Source organism: Diachasmimorpha longicaudata, chromosome 6, assembly GCF_034640455.1.
Source record: "Diachasmimorpha longicaudata isolate KC_UGA_2023 chromosome 6, iyDiaLong2, whole genome shotgun sequence".
In the NCBI taxonomy this organism is placed as follows: domain Eukaryota; kingdom Metazoa; phylum Arthropoda; class Insecta; order Hymenoptera; family Braconidae; genus Diachasmimorpha; species Diachasmimorpha longicaudata.
Window position 1 is genome coordinate 10,147,840 of NC_087230.1, and position 14,635 is coordinate 10,162,474.

The window sequence follows — 14,635 nt, forward strand, 5'->3', positions numbered from 1 at the left end:
CCGCGATACCCCGTGAGCGCCACCAAGAAGAGGGGTGATGAGAGGGAGTGGGGAATATTACTCGTCGAGGATGACTACGACGTGGCGGCGCGGTGATCGTCGCGTTCGTCGCCGTGACGTCACTGCGGCATTTTGCGGTGATTTTTGGGTGCCGGGTAGCGATGAAGAAACATAAATTATAGTCATTAACCGGTAACAGGAGACTCCCTATTGTCCAGTAAAATATATATATATATATCTGCTGATTTTCATGGAAGAGAAGAATCGACCTTTTCACCAATAATATTGGTTAGTAATTTGCCCCTTTCCTTTTAAAAAAATCAAGGGTTCAAACATATATCTCTTATATTTTGAGGCATTAATTTTCATTACTCAAGTCTCTTAATGGTTTGTGCGAATGTTCCGACATTTGTGCATAGATCACTGTGCCAGACATTATCGTGTCTGCTTTCTGTAGCATAATAAGACAGACTTGGCCGTCGGCAGGAGCCCCACAAGTTATAATAATACCGTTAGAGGCTAAAGGCTACTCCAAGGAATATCCAAGTGACTTTCACTATCTTGCATCGTGTTCACAAACGCCTCTTTCATATGTATGTAATCTCTGTGTAACATGCACAACAGTTCAACTGAGGGACAAGTGAATGAGGTGGGAGGGATTACGAGTATCCTACAGGGGGAGGGATCAAATCCAGCGTAACAGCGAAGAATGAGATTATCAGAAAAGTCAAACATTAAATTGTTATTGGAGATTTATTTTTCATCTGTCTTATTGAACGATCGAGGAGCTCGATACTCGCTCTTTCCACAGTCTTATCAGGCGAGAGTAGATTAGGAAGTGGGAAAAATTAACGAGTAAACTGATTATCGAATTATATCGCATATAGGAAACAAACACTGAATAATTATCTCATGGAGAGAAAACATGGATTTCTGGAAATAATCAAATTCCTGAAGGGGAGATTAGGAGTTGGGAGGATTAATGAGTAACCTGATAATAAAATTATCCTTTATATGAAAAAGAAATTACGTATAATTATTATTCACTGATAAGTACTTTAGTAGCGAAGTGGTAACACGAGATAAGTCACTTTTGACTATTGATAAGTTTTTCATGAATGTTGTAGACTTTTTATTATAATCTTTTTAGCAGACTATTACGTTTTATGATATTAGTGAAGGCAAAAGTTCCCTTATCAAATCACCAAAGTATTCAACTCCCCCTTCTGATAAATTATAACCATTTGATGAGTAGAATTCTATATTACCAACCTCACATGCCTTCCCATAACCCAAACAAACATTAACAAGTGTCTGAACACCTGATGCTAGTCAATTAAAAAACTATTAAAGCCAATCAACTGTAAAGATCACGGAGTGCAAATTAGTTGACAATTCAAAAGTCTCATTATCGCACCAACGAATCAGCCTGAACTTTTTCCATCTCTGAGAAAAATACTTTCGATATGAAAGTGATAATCAACCAGCATCTCGAATAAACCGGGGTAATCACGCCAGGTATTTAATTCCAACCCAATCAATCATTTCTCCCAAGTTATAACATTACCATCGAAATAAAGAAAATCAATGCATGATGCATGGGATCAAGGTGCGAAATAATTCCCGATAACTTTATTGAACTGAATAATCTTGAATCATAAGGAGGATTAACAAGAAGATTATTTAACAGATCCCTTACTGCACATATTGAAGATGAAAAAATGACTTATTATTTTTTTTATTTACTATTGATGAGGACAAAAAATAAAATTATTCTCAAAAGAGTAATTTCCGTACATAGCTTCCTAACAAGAACAAGTTTAACAAGTATCCCATAGTAAAAAAAAAAAAAATTTGTAGATAGCAAACAAAGAAAAGCCCTCGTCAGACAAAAATCACGTCCTAATGTTTCACCGTTGTTGTATTTTGTGGGCGTGAAATTATCTTGTGAATGGGAAAGGAGAAGGCCCCACCTTAGTTGTTTTTATTTTTAATATATTTTTTTTACCATATACATCGAGACAAATGCATGTGTTGGTTGGAGGGAAACTTATCACTACCACTATTTCCACCTCCTCAGCGTACTTATAGCGAATGTAAAAATGAAATGGGGCATTGGGTGAAAGTACTTCTCGGGGCTGTGACTTCAAACACCGGTTGGAGTCTCTTATATCAGATCAGTTTGGTATGAACAGTGGTGGCTAAATGATGCACGATTCTTAGTTAACATTGATATTTCAATAATTCAGGTATAATTGTGGTTAAAATATTGAAATTCCAATCAATGATTGAGTCTGTGATTAATCTCAGTGGTATTATCTGTACGTCCAGTGGCCATACCACGCTGATTATCGTCAGGAGGCTTTATTTATAGTTCAGTTCACCCAGCTATGCTGTCAGTCCATTAGTTCAACTCCACTTGAAGAGTTGAAGACAATTTCATCAGCAGTTCGATCAACGAGTTTTCAAAATTGTGACAAGTCCATTTTGGAGATTAACTTTTCAAGATGTTGGTGATATTGTGCTTACTAGTGGCACTAGTTGGTCCGGGTTTTTGTCTTGAGAATGGCCTTGCCAGGACTCCTCCCATGGGATGGTTGGCGTGGGAAAGATTCAGATGCAATACTGACTGCAAGAATGATCCGGATAACTGCATAAGGTGAGATTTTTTTTCCTACTTTCTCAGCCAATTTTTCATGAATGATTATTTTTGGCTCCAATTAGCTGATGCTTTTTTTTTCTCCCTATGTCTGGGAGTTTGTTGAAGCAATTAACGACTATTCCTTTCATCGTGCTCTTCCGAGAATACTTTTACTTTTTTTTACTCGATGAAGATTGCTACACACTTTTCGACATTTCAAGTTCACTCTTTGCAGCCTTGTATGATTTACTGAGGTTCACTGTTTATGTGGGTCACTGTGCATTCGTTAGTTTTCACTTTCGCACACGTTTGAAGAGTTTGCGTGAATTTTGTAAGTAATTCTTTTTTAAAGACAGTTTAACTGTTCATTCCCATTGAAAGTAGTTGTTTCATGCTCGAGGTAGCATTTATCTTGATATTTATGGCAGTGTTTAGAGGATTTTGGAGGAATCATTTCATTTCCAGGGATAAAACGTGTATCTTTATTGACAAATGAACGATTTAGTGTCGCGTTGTGTCGATGTTAGATTATTCAATAGTGAGGTCATGGGTTTGGGATTAAAAAGCGCATGTAATATACTCAAGGTGATGAAAAATCGTTCACGAGTATTATAATTCTCTTGATTTATCCCATTGTTCCGTCGTTCTGAATTTTCATAAAGGTGTTGACGAGATTATGCTAGTCAAGAGACCTTGCCGAGAGTGATTGAGGAGAATTTTATTGTTGAAGGCATGAGGTTTTGTAATCGGAGATGTAACTGTTTTTCTGTTCCATTTCCTGATAACTAGTATCAGCTGCTGCACATAAGTGTACCTCACATAAAATTTTCTCCTATTTTTCTTCAATAAATTTTGACCCTCAATTTTTTTCTGCATATAATGTGTCTTCGGTCTCATTTTTTTTACTGGTAAATTGATAAGTCTTCTTGGAAAATGCATGCGATGAACGTTTCTAAATCATTGACTCATCAAATTTTTTTAATGTATGATCAGAATACTGATATAACGTCTTTGCACAAACCAAATTTTTGCTTCGAATGCAACAATGTGCCTTGATTTTTCCATATGAAGTAAAAAGCTGCTCCCAAGTATTAAAAAGTTAGGAGGAGAGATAGGAGATAAGTCGATACGCTTTAATATATCACCACTCCGATTGATCGAAATCCAATTATGAAAAATAATGATAGGTATTTTGCCGTTTCCCTCAACTGCAGTGATACTTGTCTAAAGAATAATCATTAGTTCACTATTGCGGTCAAGACGGAAATGACCGATAGTAGCACTGACTGTGGTTTTAGAGCCTTGGCCAATGCAATGTTGGTAGAGGGTAAATAGTCGAGTGACTGGGGAGTTCGATGACCAAGATATTAAACAAAAATCTTATCATTCATCCTATCGATGGATTTCTAACAAATGATTTTTTTAATTTTATCTGATCGAGAGTTTTATTCGACAACAGTTATTGCACAAAAAAATTATTCTAAATGATGAATTGATTTTGTATCGAAAAAAGAAAAGTTGATGGCACTGCCACTTCTCCGGGACTTTCCCAGAGACGTGTGGTGCATTTAGGATGATATCACTGAGGAATAGGCAATGAATATCAAACTGTTGACAGAAAATTATTTCTCTTTTATTTCAATCTTTTCTAATTTACCTATCGATATATAACTCTTCATTACGGTTATTTGCTTGTAACGAAAGTGTTAAAAAATTTTCAGTCGAAATTTCAAGAGTAATTTTCTAAGAGCCCATAAATAATGGATTGAACCTGCGATTTATTGTTGTTTGTGCCCGAGCGCGCTTTACAGATCCATAAACCACTCCTGATTTTGTAATTTCGTAACTTTTATTTTCGATCTCCATTCCCAATGACGACTGGGTTCATTACAGATGCATAAAAGACGGTGAAAACAGGAAACAAGATATTTTAATTGGAAATATCATAACTTTCCTCTCGCGCGACGAAACCGAAACCGAGAATTACTCATTTGCCGTCTGTCGGTGACAGTCTATGCTCTAAATATCTTGAAAACATGTGGAATAATTGCATTACGTTAATTTTTTTTTACCAGCGTCTATGTTATCGTACTGATGATATTCAGCGAAGTGTAAACGAAATTTTTATTGATCAATTAATGTCGAAGGGTTGAATTGATGGTTTTCTATTATGTTCGAAGCGATGAACTCTTCAGGACAATGGCAGATCTTTTGGTGGCCGAGGGCTATGCCGATCTCGGCTATAACTACGTGAACATCGATGACTGCTGGTCGGAAAAACATCGTGGTTTCAACAATGATCTCATCCCAGATCGCCAGAGATTCCCGTACGGACTCAAGGATCTCGGCGATTATGTAAGATCATCTTATCCCGCCCGGAACATCCAGTTTTTGCAAGAGTTGTAGCTGGTTCCAACACTCCCAGTTCACCTTCACTTGCTTTCCACATACTTCAAGCTGAATTTCTTTCATTCACATTTCTAGTTTCTCAGTGTATCAGAGTGATCTTTCAGGTCGATCATTATGCTTTCCTCCCCTACAAGTCTCGATCCTTTCAGACTGCTTATTCATTTTGTTCATCACTTTTACCAATACTCGTTGAATAAGAAATGTTAATTGTCGAATCAACATGTAGTCAATTAATACGCAATTTATTTGGAGTTTTTAACGATTGAGGAAAGTTCTTTCACTTTCTTTTTTTGCGTGTGTAATTTATCCAATAGTATTATCGAAGATTTTCATGGGAATTAGTAGCAGAAAAAAAATCCTCTCCGTTCATGTGCACCAGAAATTAATTACTTAAGTAGATTTCGTGGGGTAAATTATTACTTGGGTAGCGATACTGTTGAAAGTTTTAGTATTAAAATTTCTGATAGAGTTCTTAACACTGATCAAGTGGCATTTGTTCATCGAAAATTCACAATTTTATGAATAAATCAATGGAAACTTTCACTTTCAGTTACGCATGATAATCAGTAGAAATAAAAAATAATCAGGGAATATATTCTTGATATTTTAATGAACACCAATTGAGTAAAAATTGATACGGTAAATTGTCAATGAAATAAATTGAATTTCATGGCATTGTATTTGATAGGGTTTTCGCAGCTGACACCCACTTGCTAACAATTAAAAACAGTCGATTTGACTTTATCCCCCATTCCGAATGAACAATTTTCTCACATTCCCATTTGAAGAGTGATTTACGAGAATTAGACTGCGTGTTCTCACATCAACTTCTCATTATTCCCGTAGTTTCCATGAATTATGAATTCTGCTATTATTATGGATAAATCATGAATGCAAGAATCATTATGATTATTGTGATAAATTTCGCAATATAATGGAGAAAATTGATTTAGATTCACTCGAAAGGACTCAAGTTCGGTATCTACGGTGACTATGGCAATTACACGTGCGGCGGATATCCCGGCAGCATTTCGCACATGGAGAGAGATGCAAGCATGTTCGCATCGTGGGACGTTGATTATGTCAAATTAGATGGATGTTATGCTGATCCCTTTGACATGGACAAAGGTAATTTTTCCTTTTGATTCTTCATTCAGAAACTCATTATAAACAATGGGACAATTGTTCTCTATTTTTTTACATGACGGCGGAAAGATTGAAAAACCATTGCCATCAATCGTTTTTAATGTATCTCCTCAGGGTATCCTGAGTTCGGCTTCCACATGAACAGAACCGGGCGCAATATGGTTTATTCTTGCAGCTGGCCAGTTTATCAAATCTATGCGGGAATAACTGTGAGTTGCTTTGTTTTTTTTTCTCAATTGCCTTTTTCAATAATGATACAATGTGTCATTACTTAGATATTTAATTATTTGAGGAGAAATTGTCAGTAAGTTTTCATTGTAATCTTTTTCACACAAATTAAAGTCTCTTTATATTGTGATTCAAAATGACTCATGAATGACATAGATATACAATCAGAATTAGAGTCATCCAAAGATATTCTTCCCTGGAAAATCTTCTCGTGAGGTACAATGAGAATGGAGTAGAAATTAGTACTGAGTGTATTCTCTTTTTGATTGTGGATTAGAATTCACATGGAAAATGAGAATAAAACGTATCTCAAACCAGAATCTATTGTAATGACAAAACCTATATTAAAAGAAAGCAATTGAAAAAATTCCAGCCAAATTGGACGAGCATTATAAAACACTGCAATCTCTGGCGAAACTACAACGACATTCAGGACTCCTGGGCGAGCGTCGAGACGATAATCGACTACTACGGTGATAATCAAGACAAAATTGTACCGAATGCCGGACCAGGCCATTGGAACGATCCAGACATGCTGATAATTGGCAATTTTGGCCTCAGTTATGAACAGAGTAAAACACAAATGGCCCTATGGGCCATTTTTGCTGCACCACTGTTGATGTCAGTGGACCTAAGGACAATAAACCCCGAGTACAAAGCCATTCTTCAAAATAGAAAGATCATTGCTGTTGACCAGGACCCGTTGGGCATCCAAGGGCGCCGAATCTACAAGGTTCGATTAAAATAATAATAATGATTGATTTGTCTGAGAAGATTCTAGTCCTCAGTATACAATAGATATATGTTTGAATAGAGTGAGTGACATGATGGTCTCATTCCTCACAAGTTTTCAATAATTCTTTCAGGAAAAAGGCATTGAAATTTGGGCTAGGCCGATTACACCAGTGTACCAGAATAATTACTCTTACGCACTGGCATTCGTCAATAGAAGAACGGATGGCACGCCCTCGGATGTGTCGGTAACGCTGATGGAATTGGGACTGAATTTTTCAGAAGGTTACAAAGTTGAGGTGAAATATTTATCAATTCTCCCACTGCTTGAATGTTCTGTTCATTCCGCAGGAGATTATTATTTTCAAGGATGATTTTTTGCCTAATTTGAGATTTCAGCCACACGAATTTTCTTTCATTGCAGGATCTCTACGAAGATCAAAAGTACGACATCCTACGTCCCGAGACGAAGATCAAGGTTAAAGTGAATCCCTCGGGCGTTGTGATCCTTCGTTGTGATCTCCATTTAGACACTATACTCGCACGTAATCATTACTCTCGTTTCTCGCCATTCAGTCCGGTGTTTGAAGTTAGCCAGAACTCTTTTGAGTAGATAGATATATATATATTTTTTTTTATTGTTTATTACGTTTTTTTGCCAACTAAGCAGTGATCTAATATTCTCATTTTAGTTATTAATGACTGGTTGATTGATCGTTAATCATGAATTTTTACACAATTGTAGACGAAACATGAAATTAAATGGAACAAACGTGAGTGACGAGTTGTTATTGATTTAAAATTTCCCGCTCCATTGTTGAATTATTTATTTTGGGGTGCAGTCGTGTTCATTAGAGGTGACTTAAAAACTTCAATATGCAACACCGCCCTGGCCCCCATAAGCTGACAAAACCGTCAGACGCGATAGAAACGCGAAAATAATTTTTTTTTTCTTGTACCGAGAGACAGCCGTTTCCGCCACCAGAATCGACCGTAACGCCTCCCGATCGGGGTCTAGTACCACCACTAGCTTGGGGTCGCATTACCCTCGATATCTGAGTCTCTATTCTAGTCTATCCTCTTTGAGATGTTTGCTCATGGCGGCCGCTATGGAGACGTTAAAAAGGTGAAGTGTCCCTTTAAAGACCATTATTATCGGTGTCTGATGAGTGCCAAATTAAGGGATTTCTAAGAAAAAGTACTAAAAAATGAAAACTGCATTAATGGTGGCTGAGAAGCCATCTCTAGCGGCTTCTCTCGCTAATATCCTCAGCAATGGGAAATGTACCAACAGAAAAGGTAGGTTAGAACGCCGAACCATTCTTCATGCGTCAAATGTAATATGCTAACATCTACGAATCATACGACAGTGGGAATTATTATTAAATTTTTCGGCGCACGATAGAATAATTTTTGACTGCCAATTAATTTGGCTGTTGAACTGACGTATCCAAATGTTATCATTTCCTTCATTAATAACGTCTTTTAGGGATGAATGGTTCATGCTCAGTGCACGAATGGATTGGTCAACTTCGCTCAGAGACCGTCAGCTTCAAAATGACATCAGTCTGCGGTCATGTAATGAGTCTTGACTTTATCGGGAAATATAACAACTGGGACAAAGTGGATCCCGCTGAATTATTCAACTGTCAAACCGAGAAAAAAGAGGCAGTACCAAAGCTCCGAATCCCCGCGTTTCTCTCGAAGGAAGGATCTCATTGCGAGTACCTTATCCTTTGGTTGGATTGTGACAAGGAGGGTGAGAATATCTGTTTCGAGGTAATCCAGGCAGTTCAAGAGCGGAGGAATCCTCCACTGAGCCACCACAACATATGGAGAGCAAAATTCTCAGCAATCACAGATCGAGACATTAAATCAGCCCTGCAGAATCTCGTCAAGCCGAACGAGAATGAAGCTAGAAGCGTTGACGCACGACAGGAATTGGATCTTCGTATTGGGTGTGCCTTTACCAGATTCCAGACGAAATTTTTCCAAGGAAAATATGGAGATCTGGATGCTTCCCTGATATCTTACGGTCCCTGCCAGACTCCAACACTTGGCTTCTGCGTTCAGAGGCACGATGAAATTCAGACATTCAAGCCTGACCCCTACTGGGTCCTTCAAGTGACGATTAAGACCACCGAGGGGCAGGACATGGTTCTCAGCTGGGCCAGGGGCCGTTCTTTCGATAAAGAAATTGCGAATATTTTCTTATCCCATGTTAAAGAGCATGAGCAGGCAACAGTCGTTAACATTTCGAGCTCTGAAAAGACGAAGGGAAGACCAATAGCTCTGAACACTGTCGAGCTGATGAGAGTATCGAGCTCTGGCTTGGGCATGGGCCCTCATCATGCCATGCAAATTGCTGAGCGTCTCTACACCCAGGGGTACATCAGTTACCCAAGGACTGAGACGACTTCTTATCCAGAGAATTTTGATCTTCTGGCCACCCTCAGGCAGCAGCAGAATAGCTCCGATTGGGGGGAGGATGTGAGGAAAATTCTGGCGAATGGAATCAACAGACCCAAGAAGGGACACGATGCTGGGGATCATCCTCCTATCACTCCCATGAAACCTGCCTCCAGGAATGAACTCGACGGCGATTCCTGGAGGATCTATGATTACATCACTAGACACTTTATTGCCACTCTCGCCAAAGACTGCAAGTACCTCAGTACGACTATTAAATTTGAGATTGGAATCGAGAGTTTTTCATTGACTGGAAGTACTTTAATTGATCCCGGGTATACAAGTCTCCTCACTTGGCAGGCCCTCGGCGCTAATGAGTCTTTGCCTAGACTCAATGTTGGCGACAAAGTGAGCATTCACGAAACTAAACTACTGGAGTGCTACACACAACCACCGGACTACTTGACTGAATCGGAGTTAATTACGCTTATGGAGAAACATGGAATTGGAACTGATGCCTCGATACCCGTTCATATTAATAATATTTGCATTAGGAATTATGTGAGTGTTGTAGCGGGGAGAAAGCTCGTTCCCACTTCCCTTGGAATTGTTCTCGTTCATGGATATCAAAAGGTAATTATGTGACAATTATATTGATTGTTGATTTGTCTATCTGTGAAAAAATTTTGTATCGATTTTGTGGGCGATAAATCCCTAACTTTCGAACTTATAGACGATATAGTCTTCATCTTTCCCCTTGATTTATCTTCCATCCAGCATCACATTAATATAAAATCAGTTAAGAAAGTTGCATCTTTACGCGAAAGTTATAAAACTTTCTTACAAGAATGGAAGAAGACATTATTGATCATAAAGCGTCGTTCAAGGCAATCTTTCTTGCTCCATTAGCTCCATAGATTGGATTCCATTGCTTTCCCTTTGGAAAATATTGATCGAATTAGGCGGATAAATAGATTGATACAATGAGTTTCCTCCACTTTCCAATAACTCTATTAACCCCAACGATACACAATGGACTCTAACCAAGCCCCTTTAATTGCAGATTGATCCGGATCTAGTCCTTCCAACAATGCGTTCAGCAGTTGAGGAGCAGTTGAATTTAATAGCACTCGGTCGGGCTGATTTTTACGCTGTATTACAGCACACGATCGAAGTATTCAAACAAAAGTTTCATTATTTTGTTCAGAGTATCGACGGTATGGACCAATTATTTGAGGTATCTTTTTCACCTCTCTCAGCCTCGGGCAAAGCCCATTCGCGATGTGGCAAGTGTCGTCGTTACATGAAATATATTCAGACAAAACCATCGAGACTTCACTGCGCCCATTGTAACGAGACTTACAATTTACCACAAAATGGTAATATCAGGATTTATAAGGAGCTCAAATGTCCACTCGATGATTTTGAACTATTGTCGTGGTCGACGGGTACCAGAGGCAAGAGTTACACCTTCTGTCCGTATTGTTATAATAATCCTCCATTCAGGTGAGTTTATTTCTCTCCTTAATTAAATTTTTCATTACCCAATCTCACGTGGAATATCTTGTCCACCACAAATCTTTCAGACAAGAGAAGGATTTGTGGAGAGCGAGAAGGTTTGGAGCAAAAATCTTCTCCCATTAATGGATAGAGATAATTAATCAGAAATAAAATGTTTTCTCTCCTCCCCCAAATGAAATAATGCTCATAAGAAGAAACATAAAAACTTTTCCTCTAGGGACATGAAGAAAGGAAGCACTGGTTGTAATTCCTGCACCCACCCAAGCTGTCCCCATGGATTAAATTCAAATGGTCTCTCGAGTTGTCCAGAGTGTGAAGCTGGTATTCTAGTACTGGATCCCTCAGCAGCGCCAAAATGGAAATTAGGATGTAACAGATGTGATGTTATAATTCATTTCTTTGAGAATGCTCACAAGGTGGCTGTTGACACTGATGTTTGTGAATGTGGTGCGCAACTCATCACAGTTCAGTATAAAGAGGACAAGAGCAAATTGCCGAATGAGGCAACTGAGATGACTGGCTGTGTATTTTGTACAGTGGAATTTGGACCACTGGTGGAGAAGCATCGAGCTGTAGCTTCAAAGCCTGTGATGACCAGGGGACGTGGACATGCCAAAGGTCGTAGTCGAGGCAAACCAAGGCCCAAGGACAAGATGGCGCAATTAGCTGCTTACTTTGTTTGAAATACATACGTGAAATGCACAGTGAATAACAATTAACAATTAATAGAATAAAACGTGATTGAAAATGAGAATTCATGAGGCGGAGATTTAGTAGAAATTATTCGGAGAATTTTTTTTATAGTCAAAAAAAAATTAATAGAAAAATCTGGCGGATTGTATTGAACTCTTCCAGAAATTCATTACGTTTTACCAATCTACTAATGAATGATACTGCCAATTTTTTATAATTAGCTTTCGTGATGAAAAGAAAGGAGAACATCACTGTACTTTTTTTCTCAATACTCTGAATATTCTAAGGACAGTGTCAATAATGTAATTATTGATTTGGGTACAATATCAATGAATCACAATTTCTTGTGTACCTGATAGAAGGATCTGTCAAGTACTCTGTGTTCATTTACATCAGATACTTAATTAATATTAATTAAATGCTCTCGCTGATATCTTAATTTCATTATTTAAGAGCCTGTGCCAATTGCGTTTCTATAGACTCATTAAAATAACGAAGATTTCGCAGATAATACTGTCTCGTGTAAATAAATTTTGTAATCTCAAAGGTTAATTCGATTGAGTGTTTTTACACATTCCTCCTTCCTATCCGCAAACATAATTCCCCCCGGAATCTGGTAATGCTGTAATAACTACAATTGCTGGGAGAAAACTGTTGACCGAAGCCTCTAATTTTCCACTCAATTCCGGTCATTATTTTTTGCACGAAACACTTCATCTTCCACTTCGTCAGCGACCGCAGATTTGACTTGTCTCCCCTCTTGCACGAGAAATAAAGAGGGAAGAAGGGAGCGAACAATGAATGGTACCCCCCACTTACTGTCTTTAATTCTCTTCCGGGACACGCGAAGGCACTTCCACGGGTTAAAAGAGTTGTACACCGAGATAGCCATTTAATCCGTTCACAGCGGAATGGCAAATCGAGAGAAAAAACAACTGCGACAAAGTCATAATCGTTATTTTTTCCTTCCAAAACCCATTCACAACGCCATTGCCCACTGATACGATTATTTCCTCGTGTCGTCTTCTAGTTTTTCGGAAAATGGCGTGATAAAACGAGAATGGAAAATGACTCGGAAACAATTTAAAAAAAAAACTAATTAATAGATTCACGAAAGGGAGTCGCAGATAGGGCAAATGGATTTTCATCTATTGTTCTTCGTAGCGAATTGAAAATTGAAAGTGAAAATCTGCCACTGAGATTGCCTCAGGTCAACAATTCTCTGTTATATCCCTGCCAGAGCAAAGAAATTACAATCCAATTCAACGAGAGATAAAACTGATAAACAGTAAAACTAATTTAGCAGTAAAAAAAAACGCAACGAGCAACGGCGAAGTGAGAATCTCTCGTGGACTTTTATTGTCTTTTCGTCTTGACTGGGCGAAAGAGAAATGAATAAAAAGTGCACACTTCCGTTTTTCACTCGATTCCCTGGAGTAACCACGAATGGAGAATAATAATAACTTGGTGACAAGCACAAAACAGATGGAAATGAGAGGAAAAAAAATATTAGTTTGAGAATTGCAGAAAGGCAGTGAGATATTTTCGTTTGCTCATTCACATTTCTCCCTGTATTTTTTATACCTTCTCCTCTCCTCACCTCTTCTTGATCTCCTTCATCTTGTCACTTTATGCCCCGTTATTTTTACGCTCCACTCGATATTACTACCGTTAATGGCTCATCCTTCCCCCTCTTTTATCCCTTTCGCCCCCCCTGAGCTGTTAGCCTGTTCCACACGCTGTAGAAACGCTGACAATTTTTCATGAAAAATATGAATAGTTTTCATTACAGTACAAGAAGATATTCTCATCCGAATGGGAATTTAAAAAGTTGAATGAGTTTGGAATTTTCATATTTTTAGCTTTATTACGGAGAGTACTTTTGAAACTTCTTCCAACCCATTCACCGATAATATCCCATTAAACTTGGCAACAGTAGCCCAAGAGGTAAACAAAAATATCTGTACTATAAACTCCTTCAAAGTATTGCGAGGAGAAAAAAAAAAATTGAGCTAAAATTAAAGGCATGAGTTTCACTCTGAAAGGACTACTCGTAAGAAAGTGGCATTATTATCATTCTGTAAATACTCCTTGAGAACGATAGCATTCCTGTTGAATTTCATTCACAGTTTCAAATTTTTATGGATATGTCATCATTCCACGGTGACTACACTGATATACAGAATACAATCATTTACCTAACGAGCTGGCAAATGACATTTTCGATGAGTGGCGAGTGTAATTTACAGCTGGAGTTCCAGCCCACTTTTGCACCCACCCGCACTCGTCACAAATGTCATTCATCATGAATTATGGGAAATTTGTCATCGCATAGTGTCTGAGATGAGTGCCCCCAAAAAATTCATATAAATCCGAGACGAAATAACATAAATAATGAAAAAAAGTCTGTGTTGCGTCGTAAAATTTTCGGTACCGCAAAGTGATCATTACCTTCTCGGTAAAATGAGCTCAATTTGCCGTGCTAGCACCAGAATTCTTATGATATTTTTTTATTCTTTAGGGCATTCATGTGGCAGAAATTTTCAGCTATAAAATAAATCTTTTGACATTTATGAAGTCACTTCCTGACTGGCACAGTTTACCCCTCAACAAGATGAAGTGGAGGGGTAAAACATAGCAAGCCTGTAATTCACATTAAATAAGCGATAATAATTTTTTAATTATTTCTATTCTAGAATTTGTCTCCATCAATCCCTCAACGGGTCGTTAAAACTATTATAAAGATAAGTGCCCCCGAATTTCACCCCTATTATTCCACAAATAATGACCATAAGGGCAGTTAGTCAGCCTCCATTGAGAAATTATCTAGACCGACATACGCCCTCCAATGAATGA

At 38.1% G+C, this 14,635-nt stretch overlaps 3 protein-coding genes across 6 annotated transcripts in view; 2 read left to right on the forward strand and 1 right to left on the reverse strand.

Annotated features, from left to right (window-relative positions):
• Positions 1–14,635, reverse strand: part of Fid (fire dancer) — a 42,177-nt gene that overhangs the window by 13,576 nt on the left and 13,966 nt on the right. The gene's annotated exons all lie outside the window — the stretch shown is intronic.
• On the forward strand, positions 1,286–7,933 carry LOC135163868 (alpha-N-acetylgalactosaminidase). Of its 3 annotated transcripts, XM_064123742.1 has the most exons (9): positions 1,286–1,518; positions 2,081–2,249; positions 2,332–2,659; positions 4,822–4,996; positions 6,004–6,178; positions 6,311–6,405; positions 6,798–7,157; positions 7,291–7,455; positions 7,581–7,933. In XM_064123742.1, exons 3-9 carry the CDS (start codon positions 2,508–2,510, stop codon positions 7,767–7,769), a joined length of 1,311 nt encoding a protein of 436 aa, XP_063979812.1. In that variant the 5' UTR covers positions 1,286–1,518; positions 2,081–2,249; positions 2,332–2,507; the 3' UTR covers positions 7,770–7,933. The 3 variants fall into 3 exon arrangements, with proteins under 3 accessions (XP_063979812.1, XP_063979811.1, XP_063979813.1); XM_064123741.1 differs by having other exon boundaries at positions 2,081–2,659; XM_064123743.1 differs by lacking the exon at positions 2,081–2,249.
• LOC135163836 (DNA topoisomerase 3-beta-1) lies at positions 8,063–12,331 on the forward strand. The gene is made up of 4 exons (XM_064123684.1): positions 8,063–8,455; positions 8,646–10,198; positions 10,629–11,071; positions 11,304–12,331. The coding sequence occupies exons 1-4, from the start codon at positions 8,365–8,367 to the stop codon at positions 11,767–11,769; spliced, it is 2,553 nt and encodes an 850-aa protein (XP_063979754.1). The 5' UTR covers positions 8,063–8,364; the 3' UTR covers positions 11,770–12,331.